General features: G+C 48.8%; 4 protein-coding genes across 5 annotated transcripts in view; 1 reads left to right on the top strand and 3 right to left on the bottom strand.

Moving 5' to 3' along the window:
• The window catches only part of LOC126641593 (protein HIRA), a 35,158-nt gene extending 29,226 nt beyond the window's left edge, over window positions 1-5,932 (bottom strand). Inside the window, exon 1 of the mRNA XM_050318476.1 lies at window positions 5,780-5,932. Coding sequence (XP_050174433.1) covers window positions 5,780-5,816 — 37 coding nt within the window. The 5' untranslated portion in view covers window positions 5,817-5,932. The remainder of the gene's footprint in view (window positions 1-5,779) is intronic.
• A 171-nt stretch (window positions 5,933-6,103) lies between these two features.
• On the top strand, window positions 6,104-8,683 carry MRPL40 (mitochondrial ribosomal protein L40). Its single transcript, XM_050318641.1, has 4 exons — window positions 6,104-6,175; window positions 6,643-6,726; window positions 7,748-7,903; window positions 8,238-8,683. The coding sequence occupies exons 1-4, from the start codon at window positions 6,135-6,137 to the stop codon at window positions 8,545-8,547; spliced, it is 591 nt and encodes a 196-aa protein (XP_050174598.1). The 5' UTR covers window positions 6,104-6,134; the 3' UTR covers window positions 8,548-8,683.
• A 48-nt stretch (window positions 8,684-8,731) lies between these two features.
• CUNH22orf39 (chromosome unknown C22orf39 homolog) lies at window positions 8,732-11,004 on the bottom strand. Of its 2 annotated transcripts, XM_050318644.1 has the most exons (3): window positions 10,282-10,322; window positions 10,033-10,200; window positions 8,732-9,542 (listed from the first exon to the last, which is right to left on the bottom strand). In XM_050318644.1, the coding sequence occupies exons 1-3, from the start codon at window positions 10,306-10,308 to the stop codon at window positions 9,417-9,419; spliced, it is 321 nt and encodes a 106-aa protein (XP_050174601.1). In that variant the 5' UTR covers window positions 10,309-10,322; the 3' UTR covers window positions 8,732-9,416. The 2 variants fall into 2 exon arrangements, with proteins under 2 accessions (XP_050174601.1, XP_050174600.1); XM_050318643.1 differs by having other exon boundaries at window positions 10,033-11,004.
• A 109-nt stretch (window positions 11,005-11,113) lies between these two features.
• On the bottom strand, window positions 11,114-17,766 carry UFD1 (ubiquitin recognition factor in ER associated degradation 1). The gene is made up of 12 exons (XM_050318640.1): window positions 17,626-17,766; window positions 17,357-17,489; window positions 16,614-16,646; window positions 15,655-15,776; window positions 15,192-15,322; window positions 14,709-14,781; window positions 14,129-14,197; window positions 13,575-13,640; window positions 13,231-13,278; window positions 12,756-12,844; window positions 12,299-12,380; window positions 11,114-11,878 (listed from the first exon to the last, which is right to left on the bottom strand). The coding sequence occupies exons 1-12, from the start codon at window positions 17,626-17,628 to the stop codon at window positions 11,804-11,806; spliced, it is 924 nt and encodes a 307-aa protein (XP_050174597.1). The 5' UTR covers window positions 17,629-17,766; the 3' UTR covers window positions 11,114-11,803.
• Window positions 17,767-18,083: the final 317 nt, after the last annotated feature.

Here is an 18,083-nt window from a genome sequence, read left to right as displayed (position 1 = left end):
TAAATCAGTGTATCATTTGAATTAGTTGAACCCACTGACACAGAAACAGGCCTTTCTGTAGAACTTATGAGTGGAAGGGGAGACCTTTTCAATCTGCATCAACAGTCTTGGGCAAGAAGACTGCATATACTCTGAAATTTGCCATGGGAGAGGAGAGGAGAGTAAGAAGCCAGTCATCAAAGTCCTTCTTACTCTACTACCCTGGTTTGTTTTGCCTATGTATCATTTACACCAAGAGAAAGTTTGCTCAGCAAATCAGAAAGAACAGGAACATCAGACATTATTACCCAGGCAAAGCAGATATGCTACACATTCCAAAACAATTGCACCCACTGCTTTGCAATACTTACTGATGTGATACAATTTTCCTTTCCTTCACTACATGTTTAAAACTCCCATAGCCTCTCCAATTTCTGCTTTATCTTAAGAGCACAACTCTACAGGAGCAGTAACATCACCCCTCTGCCTCCTCCTGGGCAAAGATTTTTCACAGATTCACAAATGGGGTTGAAAAATTTAGCATATTATTTTGCTTATAGAGCCAGAGGTAACTTAGCTACAAATTCACCATAAAAGCTTAAAATTGGCCACACCAGGGAAAACGTCACCAAGCCCAGTACTCTGTGTTCAGAAACCAGCACTAGATACATCCCTAGGGATCTGTACAATGGTAAGAACACAATGCTTCTTTCTAGGATAATCTTACAATTCCAACGAATTTCCAACTCAGACTTCTTGAATCAGAGGCCCTCAACAGAGTTTTCTTCTGTAAATTCAATCAGCCATTTCTCAGACCCGTAATTACCACAAGAGTCTCCACACAAAGAGATCCAGTGCTCATCCAAGGACTCTGTGAAGAACCTCCTACTCCATGTATCTGCACTGGCTGCTACTTCAACACCCCTTAATTCTGGTACAGGAGGACAGTGGTGAAAACTGCTCGATATTCCTCCCTTCCCTGCCACTCCCGACTCTCCCTGTGTTCCTCAGGCCCCAGCTCAGCGCTCCCAGCCCTTGCCCAAAGAGCCTCTCCTGTACAAGAGCTGTCTCACACTGCTGACACTTCTGGTCACCCTGAGACACCCACAGTTCTCCTCTCTTTTATGACATGGATGGGAACTGCCATTCAAGACCACGTGTTCAAACACAAACGATCCATATATTTACACACCAGATAACATTTTATTTTGGGGTTTTTTTTCTAGCATTAAATTTGGGGTTCAATTAAATGAGCACTGAGCAGGTATTTTCATAAATTATTATAATCCTAAAAACTCAGACCTCAGTGGAAGCTGTCAGGTCACAGGGCATTATTTTAGATGTGAAGTTTAAAAGCGGTATGGACTTTGCACCCAGGAAAGGCAGTGGTAATAACTGAAGCCCTCAACAACAAATAAAGGTTCCTACGTGGCTCAGCTGTGATGCAGGGAGGGATCTTTTTCCACAGGTAACTGATCATACACAATGATCTATCTGTAAACTTGGGCTTTTCCACAGCATTTGCCAGTGAGCTTAACCTGTGAACAAGGCCCATCAAACTAATTTCCTGTAAGAAGCATGGAAATATTGTTTCCATCTGATGGATAAATCTCAGTAAATAGGACTGGTTTCATACATCTCCATCTCACCAGCAGTGTCCAGATGCATCCAGTGGCTAACCAATAAGGATATGCTTTTTCTCCCTACTACATTAGTTTACTAAATCAAGTTCCAGAATCCTAGGATTTTGTACAGATAAAAGTCTTCCATTTTCCATGTCAAACTACACCCTGTTCTCACCAGGCCTCTGCATTAACCAGTACCCCAGCAGCAGCTGCAGAATGCCGTGTCACACACTGGCACACAGGAACACTCACAAGTCAGCCTGGATGTTGTTACAAACTGCCCCTAGATCCAGGGTAATAAACACGGGCTGTTCAGGTGCTAGAGCAGTTTTCAGTCCCCAGCACTTTCACTGTGCTCTTCCACTTCAGCTGTGAGTTGAAGTCATCGTATTAGTGGCAAAAAGCATTAACTGAGCCTGACAAGAGCAACCCAAAGAGTGAAGCAACTACTTATGGATTATCCAGATTTGAGAAAGGAAATCACCAATAAAGCTACCTGCTTCTGAATGCATGTTAAGTCTTTCAGCACTGAGAAGGAATTTATGTTTTTAGTTAGTCTGCTCTCTGCACTTTTATGTTTATTCCTTAAAACACAAAATAAGTTAAATAATTATTAGATTGTTTTCCTAAGTAAACCAAGACTTATATCTGTTTTCAGTCTTATCAATCTAGTAATGTCAAATTATTAAAAAAATCACCACAGATGATGTAGTTGCAAGACAGAAATTCAGCAAGACAAAGTCATTGCCAGGGTGCTCTTTCCTCCAGGGTACCATTATCAAGGGAATGCCATTTACAGTGCTGGACAACTGTCACAGGTTGAAGCTGGAAGACTTGTTCCATACTCCCTGTGGTTTATAAATTGAGCACAGACACTGGGTTTTTCCTCACTTCCTTCATTATCTCAAAATAATAAAGAAGGAGCCACAATTTGATAGCAGCCACTTTCTTCCCAAGGCTCATGCCTTCATCAGATTATGTTGCCACATCCTGTGGAAACAACCCAAAAGGTGCAAGGTCCCCGTTTCCCAGTGACCAAAGCGCTCCCATGCTTCCCACTGGAGCTGTGTTGAACTTCCCAGCAGTAATGGTGCATCAAAACAAAATGCAAGTGGTACTTAAGCAGCAACACTCAAATCTAACATGGTGTGTTTTCAGACATTTTGACCTCTTGCGATAATATCTAAAAGAAAATAAGCTTAAACTATTGAAGCTTCCAGCATCACATTGCAGGAGGAAGCAAACCAGGTTCATTAAAACTAGAACACCTTATCATAGACCACATGTCCCGTGGGCTTGTTTGTTTAAAGACCCTAAATATACATTATGTACTTAAAGAAATACCAATAATGAAACAAGCTTGGAACAAAAAGATACAAGAAAGATAACTGAAACCCAAGGAAAAGGTCTCAACTTTTAAAAAAATTTTTGTTTGTAATCAATGAACCATAAACACAATTTTAAGTAAACTTCCACCAAAAAATTAATGAGTTTCTATTCAATTTGTTTTCAGCCCATCTAACACAACATCCAATGTGACTCGCAGATCAATTCAAATATTTACATTCCACCATTACAGCTTGGAGAGATAAACTCTGTGCCTGTATTTAAACAAGAGCAGGCTCCAGTTCCTACAAGTTGTTATACATGAACAGCACCTTGGGGCTTGCCAGGGTTTCTTGGAATGGCAGGGGACCTCCCTTCCCTCAGGGATCAGTGTTTGCCTGCATGAGCCATCTTTAGGCACCTGGGCTCTCAGAACCCCGTGTGCAGAATATGTCCAGACACCCAGATTCCTCTTCAGAGAGGTACTGAGTGGAACACCAGGGGGAGAAGCAAATCACACCATTTGTATCTTACAGTCATCTGTTCCTCCCCCACCATTAGATTGCACTTTGAATATTCTACCTTGCTCTAAGCCAAAGAAACACGGAAGAGAACACAACAATAATGAGAATTTCACGCAACATCTAATAGACCCACATTAAGTGCAGGACAAGCTTACAGAAGATGCACCTGAAGAAGAAATATTTCCAATAAGTACTCAGATAAGTGACATTAAGAACTCCAAGAAAAAGCCTGTGGAGCCAAAGTGTGTTTTTACCATAAATACACGGCACACAATTCCCAGGTGTGCTGAACGCCCCAGCTGGTTTCCAGTGTCTGGGGAGAACAGGTACCTGTAAGCATCCTTACACTCTCTCTAGTCCACTCAGGGAAGGAAAAACCCCGGAGCTGAGTGAGGAGAGGGCAAGGCTGTGATGACGCAGCGGGGTCTGAGTGTGCAAGAGCCAGCCCTGCTCCAGCAGCACTGAACAGCCCTGTGTGCCCCTGCAGGAATCACGCCATGATTGATGAAATGATCCATCTCCAGCACACACAGGGGAAACTCTCCTGACCCTGTTCTGGAGAAGTTCCAGAGCCAAAGGGAGGCTCCCTGCACGAAGGATGCCTGGAGGATCCGCAACCCTGGGGGTTAAAGGGGCTGACTGAAGTCCCCATTTTATCCTGCACTCCCTGCCCCAAGGCCAGCAGCGTGGCAATGTCACAGTCCTGCACCCCTGGCACCACTGACAGCGCTTCACAGGTGGAGCTGGTGCCGAATGTCTCTTCTGCAGGTGCTGAAACTCTGACAAAGTGACTCGGCCAAACTCATCCCATCAGGTCATCAGCGGAAACGGGAATAAAATTTGGGACTATCGAGGTCCTGGGTAGCACATTATCCACCAGGCAGAGTATCCCAGGGCTCTCCAAATGAACCCCTGCTGCAAATTGCTTGGCTGGAGCCTGTTTTCTGCAATGGCTGGATGTGTTTTAAATTGCTACACATTTCAAAGACATACCCATATCAAAAGGTGCATCCTTTAAAGAAATCAGGAAAGAATTCACAGATCTAATCTCTTAGATTAGATTTAGGCTGAAAGTTTTTATTCAGCTGCTCCTAAGTGTGCTCCCACTGAAGATAAACAGAGGCACAGGACGTTCTGCCCACAGGCAGACAGAGATTAAGATGCAAATGCTACATTCGTTTAGATTAACCAAGCAGAAATGTAAAAACCAACTCAAATAAAGTACTTCCACAATTTTTCACTTCACTACAACCTTTGGTTACAAGGTTGGATCCATCTGCTGCCTACACAGCCCCAGGAGAGCAGGCCGAGCACAGATGCAGGTGAACGGCAACTCGAGGCTTGAGTGAGTGTTACAAACTCTGCAGCACGGACCCAAACCCAACACCATGGCAGAAAGGCAGCTGTAAAGCTGTGTCTGTGGTTTTTAACTCGAAGCACGCTTTTCCAGCTTGAGTAAGCTGGTCTCCAGCTTAGTCTTATTCTAGATCCCACTCAGCTGCGTGAGTGCACAGTGACATTTAGACACTCACAGGGCACACGGTTTGCAGTGGAAATGGAGCTGCACCCACGGCTCTGAGGACAAAACTCACACAAACTCAAGCGAGCTCTTCACGACAGATTTCTTCTCACTGCCTCACCAGGAGCAGCACAGGTATTAACCTGGAAACTCATCCTAAGCGCTCTAAGTACATAACACTGATGCTACCCCGTATTTTCCACACTAGGGAAGCACAGAGCCTTCTGTCAATACCAACGCTTCACTCTGAAAGCGTTTGAGCTCACAGATCTCTACAAAATCCCCAGAGGACTGGCAGACAGGATAGTATAGAAATTCAGGGAGTTGTTTTGAAAGTAGTGCTGGGAGAAACCTTTTCCTCCACGGAGACAAACAGCCTAGCGCGTGTGGGGACTGGGAGAGCGAAGCCGCCCCGGTCCGTGGGAGCAGCGCGGTCAGTGCCGTGTCCCGGACAGCCCTCACCCCGCGGGCACCTCCAGCGCCCACCGCCCTGCGCTCCAACGCCTTCCGCGCTGTCTCAGGCACGGAGCCGCCGGGCCGGCGGGAGCTCCCCCGCTCGCCCCGCAGCCGTCCCCGCCCGAGCCGGGGAGCTGGCCGGGCTGCACACGCCGTGGCGGCGGGACGGGCCCGGGGGCTGCCCCGGCACGGCCCCTCCGCCCCGGCCCCGCTCCGGGACACACCGGCACTTGTTGCGGCCGCTCCGGGCCCGGCGGGGCTGCGGGCGCGGCCGGGGGGCGGCCCAAGGCCCGGCCTGGGACCCCGCGAGTGCCGCGGCCCCGCTCCCCGCCGCACCTGCCCGGCCTCACCATTGTGGTTGACCCAGGTCGGCTTCAGCAGCTTCATTGTTCCCGCCGGGCCCGCGCTGGGCCCCGCCGGCCCCCCCGGGCCCCGCCCGAGCCCCGCGCTCGGGCCGGGCAGGCGGACGGAGCTCAGCCCGCTCCGGCCGGGCCCGCCGGCGATCCGGCACGGCCGGAACCGGCCCGCGCCTCAGCGGCCCGGCGGGAAACAGCGCCCCCGAGCGCGGCGTTCCGCGCGCCTCGCGCAGCCCGCCCCCTGCCGGGCGGCAACGGCGGGGCGGAGCGCCGCGCGGAACCTTCGTGCGCCGGAACGGCGGGCGCGGGGCAGGGGCGCGGGCGGACGGGCCGCGAGAGCACCGCGGGCATGTGGGCGGCGGCGCGAGCGCTGCGCGGGGCCCGGGCCAGGTACGGGCGGGGGGACCCCGGAACACCCCCGGGGAGACCCGAAACACCCCCGGGGGGATCCGGCACTGACCCCGGGGGGATCCGGCACTGACCCCGGGGGGACCCGAAACACCCCCGGGGGGATCCGGCACTGACCCCGGGGGGACCCGAAACACCCCCGGGGGGATCCGGCACTGACCCCGGGGGGACCCCGGAACATCCCCGGGGAGACCCCGAAACATCCCCGGGGAGACCCGAAACACCCCCGGGGGGACCCGGCACTGCCCCCGGGGGGATCCGGCACCGACCAGCCCGGGTTTGGGGTCAGTGACCTCGCTGAAGAGTTGGAGGTCATCTCTGGGCAAACGCTGGATCCTGCCCCAAGCTGAGATGGTTCAAAACTCATCACTCATTTCTGACTAACAAGTAGCTCTTGTGCCACCAGAGTCGGTTTGTCCTCATGCTTTATGTTCCTTTTCCTCCTGCAGCTCCTTGCTGCCCCAGAGGGGCCCGCTCCGAGGGAGTCACTGGCAGAGCTCTGTGCTGACCCTCAGGACGTCCCTCCCTGTGAGGTGAGTGCGGCTGCCTTGGAGTTACAGAGCGGTGTTCTCATCTGCGGGGGAACACAGATCTTCCCAAGTCCAGATTAGCTTTACCTGTGCGTGTTTGAGTCTCCAAATGCCAAAGCAGTTAAGGACTGCTGGCCTCTCGAGGGCCCTTCAGAGGTGACACAATTACCACTTTGTGCTTTGTGCAGCATTTGCTTCTCAGGCACTGAATGCAGCTGGACACACTGGGATTTATGCAGTACTCCAGAAGTCCCTGCTGTGAAAGCAGGCAGTGAAAGCTGAAGCAGCAATGCTTTGCTGTGAAGGCAAAGGCAGCCCACGTGCATTTCATTTTGGTGTCCGTGTTTTGTTTTGATGCACTGAAGTACCCTGGTAGCTGTTGGGTACCCTCAGAGAGGGGTTGGTTGGTTAGTCTGCAAGGCAGGAATGACACCCTGATGTCCACTGTGAGGGTCAGTTTGTGGAGTGGGCCACGGTATCTTGGGTATACAGGATTTGCATGGAGAAGTACTACAGGAGTAACATTTGCAGCCTGAATTTGGCTCCAAATTTTAGAAGCAGTAAAACCACCCACTCTCTTCTTTAACATGAAATGACAAGAACATTTGTCCAAGGCCAGGCTGGATGGGGCTTGGATCAACCTGGTCTAGTGGAAGAGGTCCCTGCCCATGGCAGGGGGTTGGAACCAGATGAGGTTTAAGGTCCTTTCCACTCCAAACCTGTTACCTGCTCTGCTGCATTCCAAGCTAGTGCAAAACAATTCCACTTCAATTTTTGGGGAATGTCCTCAAATCATTCTGATGTTCAGCACAAAGTAGCTTTTCCTGGGTAGTACAGCTCTCTCTGCAGACAAGTCACTGTCTTGTGGAAATTCCACTACTTGAATAAAACTCATGGCAGGAAACTTCTATAAGGGACCAAATTAAGCAATGGGAAGGAACAGTCCTTGGAAAACTGAAGTGGAAGTTGCTGGTGTTGAATCAAAGGACAAAATACCTTCTTTTATTTACTATTTCCCTTGTAGAGCACAACCAAAGAAGAAGAAGAAAGTGGATGTTAGGAGAGAGCAAGCACAGAAGGATCGTATGAAAAAGAAGCTTAAAAAATTGGAAAAAGCTGCCCCAGAACTGATCCCAATTGAGGATTTTATAACTCCACTCAAGTACTCGGACAGCAACAGGTCAGTGACTCTGGTTTTACCACGTGCCTGCATTTGCAGTGAATTTCTCTGCACAACTCCAGCCAGCCTTGGTACAAAACCTTATCCACTTCCATAAGGACAAAAATGTGAAAAGGAAATGTTATTTGTTCTTGCTAAAAGTAACAGGAATTTCCTGTTAGAATGATGGGGATGTCTTTGCAGACAGACTAAATTATTAGTAAATTAAATGTATTCTCTGGGGTTTTGTTTTTGTGGGTTTAATTTTTTGTTTTGTTTTGGGGGTTGATTTTTTTTATTTGGTCTTTGAAGTCAGGTTATTTCTCCCTCACAATGTTACCCTACTCTTTGCCAGGGTGCGAAGCCTTCCCCCTCTGTCTCCTGAAGAGACTGAAAGAAGAGTTTTACTTCTGAAGAAGTGGTGTTTGTTTAAGCAGAAACAAGATGAGGCAGAAAAGAAAGCAATCCAGAGCCTTGTGGAATCTCAGCAAGAGGCCCTGAAGGAACTGCGCCTGGAATCCGAGGAGCTGTACCAGGCAGCGATCCGACGGGATGAGGGGCTTTTCCCCTTCCAGAGGGATGGACCCACCTACACCCCCCCCCTTCCTGGCTATGACCCCCCCGAGGGGAAGTGTGTTGATATCACCAAGGTGTACACGCAGTGAGGAGGGCGAGGGGCTCCTGCCAGGAGCTGCTCAGCGACTGAAGGACGGACGGACTGAAGGGAGAGAGAACACACAATTCTTCCTGCAGGTTCCAGTGCTGCAGGTGTGGGACTGTAAATAAAATATTAGTGAAGTATCTGTGCGTTTGGATTTTTTTAAGAATTATACACAACCTTACCCAGTGCCAAAGCCAGCTTTTTTATTTTATTAAATTGCCACGTAACTTGTGTAATCAAGTTTGCGTGGTTTTGCCCTAAACCAAACCAGATCTATCTCTACATTTGTTAAAACATTTATTTCTGTTGTAGTTTTGAATACTACCACCACACACACCATCATTCAAGAGTAGTTCCACAAAGGGGCAGTTTCAGGGTCTGCAGCACCTCCCCATCAGCTGAGAAGCTCTTAACCCACAACAATCCTGTTCTGGGAAATGCCTTTTAAATGCCAGTGGTTGGGACTGTCCTGAACTGGAGGGAGGATTCCTGGCTTGTTTTTTGCCCGTCTTGCAGGCCTGGGGTGGGTACCTTGTTCCAAAAGTGCACACCACCAGCAGGAAGGGAAGAGGCCCTCATCTAGCAAGAGGAGCTGGATCACGTCTGCATTAATTTGGGAGTTGTCTGCTGAGTTGCTGAGACAAAATCCTAAAGTGTAAGAGCAATACAAGACCAGAGACAAATTAAGCACCTCAAGTCTCCCTTTAAAAAATACTCAGCGTTTAAATAAACTCTCAGTACTTTTGAAGGAGTGCTCAAGTACAGCAGGGCAGAGCTACAGTTGTATAACTTCAAGATGACATGGAAGGAAAAAAGGCAGCACAGTTCTGAATTATGTATTAAGTTACTGACTAAACACAGCAAACAATCTTCCTAATTTGGTTTGTCCTGGTCAAGGGGTAGATACCAATCTGGTGGGGGGCTCTTCCTGAGTGTCCACACAGGAGCGTACTTCTGGCTTTCCATGACTCGAGCTCTTTCACTCTTGCACAAAGCTTCCTGAAACAGAGGAAAAATATTACCTTGATAGCGTTGGATATTCCAGAGCCCATGAGAAAAAGAGCCCATGAGAAAAAGAAATTTATCGTGCTTAAACAGAAGTGCCAAATGCTATCTAAGTAAGCCAGGACACAGGTTTTTAACTAAGTCATATTTTGCCTGTGACTCCTGCATGAGGAAGAACACTGCGAGTTCTGTGCAGCCCTCCCCACCAAGGGCTTTCCTGCCTGGCTGAGCAGTTATGCTGTAGCCTTTGCTGCAGGGCCCGAGTCCTCCAGCGTCGTGGGGCTGAGCCAGAGGCATTTCTGGACACCGCAGGAACGCTTTTTGCCTGTAACGTCGCAGCTTTTCCTATCAGGAAGGGAACGTCAGAATAACTGAAATCAAGGGCTTTTGCAGCATAACACTGAAAATACTCCCTGGACCTTAAACGGCCGTCAGGACGACCCTCCCCGGCTGCTCTCCCAGGCCCCCGCAGCCCCGGCGGTACCTGCGCGGCCGCGGCGCGGTGCCGCTCCCACGCGCGGCAGGCCTCGTAGTCCTCCCGCCAGCGCCCGCAGGCCGGCAGCTCCCCGTGCGCGTAGTAGTGGTGGAAGGCGTGGCGCAGCCCGCGGCAGTGCTTCCACTCCCCCCAGTAGTCCTCGCACGGTCGCGGCGGCTGCGGGCGGACACAAGGCCGGGCTGAGCCGGGCCGGGCCGGGCCGAGCAGAGCCCCCCACCCCGGCCCCGCGCCCCTCACCCGCCACGAGCCGCCCGCGTCCGCCATGCCGCGCCCCCGCCAATGGCCAACGCGCTTACGGCCGCACACGCGGGCGCGGCCAATGGCGAGGGGCGGCACAAAGCGGCCCCGAGAGCAGAGCCAATGGCTGCCCGCCAGGCGGCGCGCGAGCAGCGCCCTCACAGCGCACCCCGGCAAGGAGGGCCCGCTTCGGCCTCGCCCGAACCACCACACAGGGACACAGCCGGGTACCAGGATCCAAATCACCACACAGGGATCCAAACCACCACACAGGGATCCAAATCACCACATAGGTACACAGCCGGGTACCAGGATCCAAATCATCACACAGGGATCCAAATCACCACACAGGGACACAGCTGGGTACCAGGATCCAAATCATCACACAGGGATCCAAATCACCACACAGGGATCCAAATCACCACACAGGGATCCAAATCACCACACAGGGACGCAGCTGGGTACCAGGATCCAAATCACCGCACAGGGATCCAAATCACCGCACAGGGATCCAAATCACCGCACAGGGATCCAAATCACCGCACAGGGATCCAAATCACCGCACAGGGATCCAAATCACCGCACAGGGATCCAAATCACCGCACAGGGATCCAAATCACCGCACAGGGATCCAAATCACCGCACAGGGATCCAAATCACCGCACAGGGATCCAAATCACCGCACAGGGATCCAAATCACCGCACAGGGATCCAAACCACCACACAGGGATCCAAACCACCACACAGGGACGCAGCTGGGTACCAGGATCCAAATCATCACACAGGGACGCAGCCGGGTACCAGGATCCAAATCACCACACAGGGACACAGATGGTTACCAGGATCCTTTACTTGACCTTTCAGCACAGCGCCTACCATGGGGTGACACCCACACCGCCTTGCAAAGCAGGGCAGCGCAGCTGGGTCTCACCTCTCCCTACACCTGCCATTAGATCGCTACGTTATAGCATCTGAACTATTAAAAGGCATGTTAATAATTATAAATATAAAAAGCACTTACAAGGGGTTTGCTTAAAATGGTTGATAACCCAACACCTGAAGCTAAAGCTCAAGGAGACTCCTTGAGCACCAAAGTCCTAAACACCCAAGTGTCAGCCTTCACCCGCACCACACCAAAAAAGCTTACCTGAAATTGTGGCAAAATTATATAGAGAGGGAGGAAAATACCAAGCAAAGAGCGACATGAGACCATCATCACTCAGGATAGGAGGGGAGGATGTAGTCTAAGAACTGGATCTTTAGTAAGGTAGAGCTTTGTTAGTTTTACTTCTCAGGTTGATCAGAGATCTACGTTCCCCTCGTCACAACACACACGAAAAGCTCAGGACTCAATTTTCAACTGAAAATTAAGACAGTCTGACAGCTCTGGTTTTAAACATGCCAGAACCAGGAACAGGGTTCCTATGTTGCAGAAGATCTCTCCTCTAACTGCAATAACTAAGATCCAATATGCTGCAACTGTTACTTTATTTTCCTCCTAACTAACTGAAGGTCCCACAGCCTAGGGCTTTCTTCCCTTTTTGCGCAGGGACTGGCCTTCTCCTGAAAAGGCAATAAATCGGCTTCCAGATTCATCCTGGAGAAAGGAAAGAGGGGAAAAAGGTTGTTACCTCTTTGCTCAGAGCTTGCATGTGATGAAAGCTGAACAATCATGAGCAAGAACATTCCATCAGAGCAGCCACTGACTGTAGACATTCCCCACCCTTAATCTAGATATTAACTATTTTCTTCCTGAAAATAAAATAGGAGTACTTTGGTGGCCTTGCAGCCACCTGAAATGAGGGTGCACTGGCTCATTACACACCAGGCCCATCTTTTTACATCAGTCACAAGGACACCAGAGGTTGCTTTTACTTAACTCACACCAGTTAACTGCTACCACTTTTTAACAGAAGCATGCTGTGAATATTAAGTATGGAGAGAGGAACCACACACTTGGACCTTAGTTCTAATGTTCTAATTCTGTGCAAGACTGGGAGCACTCAACTTTATTTACCTCTTCAACTTTCTTAACCAGTGGGCGTGAATTTCTGATGAATGTGATTCTACCAATCTTGAAGTCATAGTTGGGAATTCCTCTGGAAAAGAAGTATAAAGATATTATGAAAGAAGTTTTATACCTACCATGGAATTGAACACAGTGAGAACTCTTTCATGTCTGTCAGTGTTGTACCAACACTTGCTGCACATTTCCATTACTAAATAATTCCAGAGTTAAATCACTGAATTATTTTCCAAAGGTTCATGCACTGCATGAGGTAAATAACCAAATATTGGAGTTGCTGTGGAAGCCTGGCCAGGGCCATGTTTCCATGCAGCCTGTAGATAAGACTACTTATTTTCTAAAGGCAAGTTTATGATGAAATTAGTTTGTTTATGTTGCAAGAGCAGGAAAAAAACCCTAAAACTCTACTCAAACACTGATTCTTCACTTGCTGACAAATGAAACATACCTTCGGATGTCTCCTGGTTTAATCGGTGAGGGACTAGGCTCCACACCTTTCTTCTTGCCATCCAGTCTGTTCCCAGAACCAGAGAATGCCTATGGATACATAATGAGTTTTAATGTAACTTGTGGTATTTGAACGTTCACTGCACAGGGACACTATAGATATATATATATATATATCTGTGCAACCTCACAGTCACTTTTATTTAGTTATTTGATTCGGCATGTTTCTTTTTGGTGCATGTAAGCTGATGGACCCTGGCTGCAGGAGTATGTTTCAGTCTCCCATTTACAGACTGACCTTTACAGACAGCAAGTCATCCAGTTCCTGGCTGCAATCACCATAAAACAACTGCAGGTACCCACTAGTTAAATGACAATCGCCTCTAGGAACAGACATTAGTATTTCGCAGTTCTTTGAAACAACTTTCCCTCACCATTCTACACCATTCAGAAACCAGCAGAAATAAGGGACTTACACGAAATCCTATGTCATTCACATATCCACTGTGGTCGGCTTCCACATCCTGGGAGGGAGAAAACAAGGAATTCATTGTGCTTGTGTTGTGACATGCACAACGTGGAAACAGTCCCATGTACTTCTGACCAAACCAAACCTCAGAACAATCCCTTTACAAAACCAACAGTTGGTAAACAACCATCTCCTAAGTAACACATGCAAAAGCTCCTGGTAAGTCAAATTTAACCTTAAGAACTTGTTTCATGAAAAAAAAAAAAAAAAAGAAATTGGGGCTCACTGCTTCCCCACAAGCAATGCTGACTTCTAGGGAATACACTTTGGAAGAACAGAAACTTGACCTACTGTGGTCTCTTCGTGTTGTGCACTTCTTTCTGGTTCTTTGTACCCCAAAGGAGCATCAAAATCCACCTATTTACACAAAAACCATGAAAATAAATGCAGTTAATATTTTTCTTTTAATCATAAGCTTTATACTACTATTCCTCCAAACTCCACAAACTATCATCACTGTATTAGATCTAGAAAGAACTGAGATTTGTTTGTTGAACATTTTAACTCAAAACTAAAAAAAGACTAAGCCTCCCAGGAATTAGCCTTAGCATGTAATTGAAACAGAGCAGTACAGCAGCACCACAGTATCCCCGACACGGCTATTAAATACAACCCAGATAAGGCACATCGAAGCTAACCATGCACTCGTCACCTGATGGTACATCAAGTGCCACTCTAGACCACGGGCGTGGTTACAAAGGCACAGGGAGTCCTCTCAGATGAGTCACCCTCCCCACCCATCTGCCTGTACCTTTTTTGCAGCACCAGAGGTGCTGGACGTACAGCACTGTCCCTCCCCCGGGAGGACACAGTCAGGGCACACCTTCCACATCGCCTTCACTTACGTTCATGTCACACTCTATGATGGACACGGCCTTGTCCGGTTTGGTCTCCATTACCCGCAGCTCATAGATCTGAAACACCAATGGGTGTTTTAGGACTGCACATGAAAAAGCTCAGCTTTATGTACAAGAAAAGCACATGTAAGCCCTTCCCTTCAAACAGCTTCAAGAAAACTGCAGGGAGTGCTCTAGTTTGAGGACTGGATACTGCAGGGTCTCTACAGAACTTAAGAGCAAAGGTTTTTAACTCAGAACTGAGAGAACCTACCTATTACTGTACCTCACTGCACTCTTACTGTACTTTAATCTGCACTTTTGAAAACAAATTAGGATAAATTCTCTCCTTTGGCTTGTAAAAACTTCAACAGTGCAACGGCTTCTTTTCTTGTGAGTCAAAAGAAAGCTTAAACAGCAGTTCAGGGAAAGGCTTAAATGACCACTTTTCCCCTCCAAGAGAAAACCAGCTGCAAAATCTTCCACTTGGCATTACTTGTCAACAACACTGCACAGCTCTGGGTTGACTGTTTTAGCACCAACATCCAACAGCTGAACTTAGTCCGCAGCCCTCAACCCTCTACTGTACCTTTTCATTGTAGTTGATGGCAATAACATCCCCAGTCGTTAGACAGGCGAAGTTTCTCAATGCATTTTCTAATCTTCAGGGCATGTTAAGATGAAACACTTGTTTTCAAGGCAACAGCAAAGCTTTAAAGTTACTGTGTTACAGACCTCTGATCCTTGGGCTCTCAAACATGATTTACAAATCAACAGTACACCAGAGGTAGCCTTTTAGTAAACATTAGGGTGTACAAGTTCCTCAAAGGGACACTCAAAATTCATTGGACTTTTAAACCAAGATTCCTGCTGCTTCACTCCAGGCCACACTTTGTGCCAGCAGCTGGCCACATCTCTGTACAACAGCTCTCCATCCCTTTTGTTTTCAGAAGGAGCAGCACCAGCAGTCACCTACTACCAGAAGAGCATGAGCCTCAGCTGGAAAGTTAGCTCTGCCTGATTGTTCCAATTTGGGAGAAAAATCTTTTCCATCATCAAATAGGAAGGATACACAGCTTTGGGATTGGTGATGTCAAGAAAATCTGGACTCTGGGGCTGAAATTTTGAGTAAGTTGCAACCTGCAGATTAACACTCTCCACTTGCACCAGGCCTCCCTCTTCCAGCAGCAAGTTCTGCATCATCTGCAAGAACGGAAACAAAGATACAAACCACTGTCAGTATGTCAGATGTTTTCAAGTCTCTTTCCTTGTGCATATCTGGTTTTGCTGGGGCCACCATCTTCCCTGACGTGTTTACCCTGGTTTCATCTCAGGAATAACAGCCAGGTGCATCCTAAACACAGGCTGCTTTGCTTAGTTAACCTCTCGAAGAGGGAAACCTGAGCTGGGACTGAAAGCTGCTGGAACATGAGCAGCAGAGACACATTCAGGAAACACTGCACTCCTTTAATATGAAACTGGCAAGTTGCTAATGCTGCTGCTGGGGTTCTGTCAGCCCAGCAGGAGCAGCTCACCCAGTGTGGCAGGTAACAAATGCCCTCGTCAGCCACGAACTCGAGCACCCCGCAGTGCGTCATGCGGTCGGAGTTCTTGTTGGTCAGCTTGAACAGCATGGGGTAAGTGATGTTCAGGCGGCCTGGGGACACAGGACAGGAAAGTTCTGCTGGTCAGCAGCCACCAACACATGGCTGGAGCTTCCAAACATCAGCAAGAGAATGGGCCAGACTGCAGGAGGGGATTCCCCTCCCACCATTATCCCAACTGCTCCAAACTACAAATCCAGGAGAGAAAGCAGATACACAAATACTGTGTTGGCATCACACTTGGAGCTTTAAATCCTCCCCCAACCTTTCCCCAAGCTCAAACATGAGCAGGCAGCAGGAATGAGAGAGGAATCTATTACTGTTATGTCCTTGTGCTATCACCACTCAGCATCTACCTAATGGCTTCTAACAGGTCCTGCCTATTTTAAAATTAAATTACTAAAGTAATTTCTCAGAGAAATTCTATTAAGATTAAAACTCCAAGGGGGGGAAAAAACCCCTTAGTTAAAAAGGCCAAAAAGACCCTTTATGTTTTTGATTTGGTTATCTTTTCCCCAATTCAAAATTAACTATCACTTTTTTTTGTTTTTAAAACAGATTTTGCTCCAGACAACATTATCCAGGACAACCTGGTTGAGATTAAGAATTTACAAGATTAACTGTAACCATTATCCTGAGTACACTATTAATAGTTAATTAACATTGATTCACACCTCAGGTAGCCCAACACTTGGAATGTCTGTATTGAAGACAGACGAGCCCCTTAATTCTGACAGAAAAAAACATCTTCAGAATACATTTTTTAACTACTTGGTCTCATATTCTCGATTTAAGTCAGACTTCCAGAGACAGCTAAAACACTGTGGCATTTGCTTACATGTTTGCTGACATTTCTAATGTTGCTGTTCCAGAATAAAATATTCACTTACTGAGTTGATCCAAAGCCGACGGTGGCATAATTACTGCAGGGATGAAGAGAAATGTAAGATTAGGAAAAGTACACCTGTACAAGAGTACATAACAAAATTTTACCGTTCCTTTCTCTAGCCCCCTCTAAAAAAAACAGATATTCTAAAATCTCCTGCAAATTCATTTTTAGCCAGAGATTTCAGTAGAATCAGTCATGATAAGCTAATGATAATTCAGAATTTAATGAAAAAAGAAAGAAAAAGAGGAGACAAGGTTTTACAGTATTTAGTGCTAAGGCAAACATTTTCCAAAGCTAATTTTCCTTGTTTGGGCTCACAGGTGCTCTTTAATGACACCAACTTAAAACAACGCAGCATCGATCCGACAGCTTGAAAATGAAGTTAGCCAATCTATTATTCTTTGTTCAAGTTAAGGGAGGCACAACAACCGGGTGGGGGGAGAAAGTTCTTAGTCACAAACTTCCATGGCTTACACTAGATCCAAGATCGAAACAAGCGACTTCAAAAAATAAGACTGTCCTACTCTAACCCTCCTAAACCCAGACTCACTCGGGAAGTTTTTTAATTACAGAGCAAGGCAATGGAAGATGACGCCTCCTCCTTCCTCAGGGCCCCACCCAGGGTGCTCAGCTGTCTCCTGCCGTTCAACGTCTCTGCAGGCTCGGCCAAAAGCTGCGTTACTCGACAACATTCACAAACACCCTTCCAACAGGTTTATTAGTCAAAATAAAACATGCACATACTCTTCCCGCCTTTCTCCACATCTGACCTGTCATTAGGCCCGGCCAGCATGGACACCGAGAAGCAGCGGTACTGGGTGGAGAAGCGGTTCTGGAACACGCGGGGGATGGGGTGGTCGAACATGTTAAACGAGAACTAGAGCGGAAAAAAACAACACAAAGAGAAGAACGCGTTAATCGGTGCCCCCCGCCCCGGGAGCGCCAGAGCCCCCGAGCGCTGCCGCGGCGCGGTGCGGTGCGATGGCCGTGCCCGTGGCCAGCCCCGGGCTCACCATGGCGGCGGTGCCGGGCCCGCAGCTCCTCGGGCCGCCGGGTCGGGTCGGGCCGGGCCGGGGCGGCTGCTCCGCCTCACGGGCTCTGCGGGCCCGCCCCGCCCCTCCCGGCGTGCCCCGCGCCGCCCGCCGCCATGGCCTGTGAGGGCGGAAGGCGGGACCCCGCACCTGAGGCGGCATCGCGCGGGGCTTCCTGCCCTGCCGACCCCCTCCGGGTCACCGGGCGCTGTCGCGGCCCCGCCGCCGCTTGGCCCGGCTCGCTCTAAGGGCAGGACGAACACCTCGCCCGCGGAAAAGATGGCGGGCACGGCTACACAACCTCAGCGCGGGGCTTCCGGCTGGGGCCCTCTCGGGATTGGCCGGCCGCGCGTGCCGCCCCCGCCTCCCTCCAATTCCATTGGCGGACACCCGGAAGGGGCTGGGCAGTCGGCGTCGCGGCGGCGGGGCTGCCGCGTTCC

Source organism: Myiozetetes cayanensis, unplaced genomic scaffold (assembly GCF_022539395.1).
Source record: "Myiozetetes cayanensis isolate MyiCay16 unplaced genomic scaffold, myiCay2020 scf21, whole genome shotgun sequence".
NCBI classification, from domain to species: domain Eukaryota; kingdom Metazoa; phylum Chordata; class Aves; order Passeriformes; family Tyrannidae; genus Myiozetetes; species Myiozetetes cayanensis.
Note: the sequence above shows the minus strand (reverse complement) of the source record. Positions and strands in the feature narration are given on the sequence as shown.

Excerpts from the sequence above, each read along its gene's own strand:
- MRPL40 (XM_050318641.1), top strand. The coding sequence starts at position 6,135 with ATGTGGGCGGCGGCGCGAGCGCTGCGCGGGGCCCGGGCCAG. Across the intron at positions 6,727-7,747 it reads AGGACGTCCCTCCCTGTGAG|AGCACAACCAAAGAAGAAGA; the intron begins GTGAGTGCGGCT and ends TTTCCCTTGTAG. Across the intron at positions 7,904-8,237 it reads AAGTACTCGGACAGCAACAG|GGTGCGAAGCCTTCCCCCTC; the intron begins GTCAGTGACTCT and ends ACTCTTTGCCAG.
- CUNH22orf39 (XM_050318643.1), bottom strand. The coding sequence starts at position 10,308 with ATGGCGGACGCGGGCGGCTCGTGGCGGGTGAGGGGCGCGGGGCCGGGG. Across the intron at positions 9,543-10,032 it reads ACCGCGCCGCGGCCGCGCAG|GAAGCTTTGTGCAAGAGTGA; the intron begins GTACCGCCGGGG and ends CCTCTGTTTCAG.
- UFD1 (XM_050318640.1), bottom strand. Across the intron at positions 14,198-14,708 it reads CCATCAACTACAATGAAAAG|ATCTATGAGCTGCGGGTAAT; the intron begins GTACAGTAGAGG and ends TTGGTGTTTCAG. Across the intron at positions 13,641-14,128 it reads TCATAGAGTGTGACATGAAC|GTGGATTTTGATGCTCCTTT; the intron begins GTAAGTGAAGGC and ends TTGTGTAAATAG.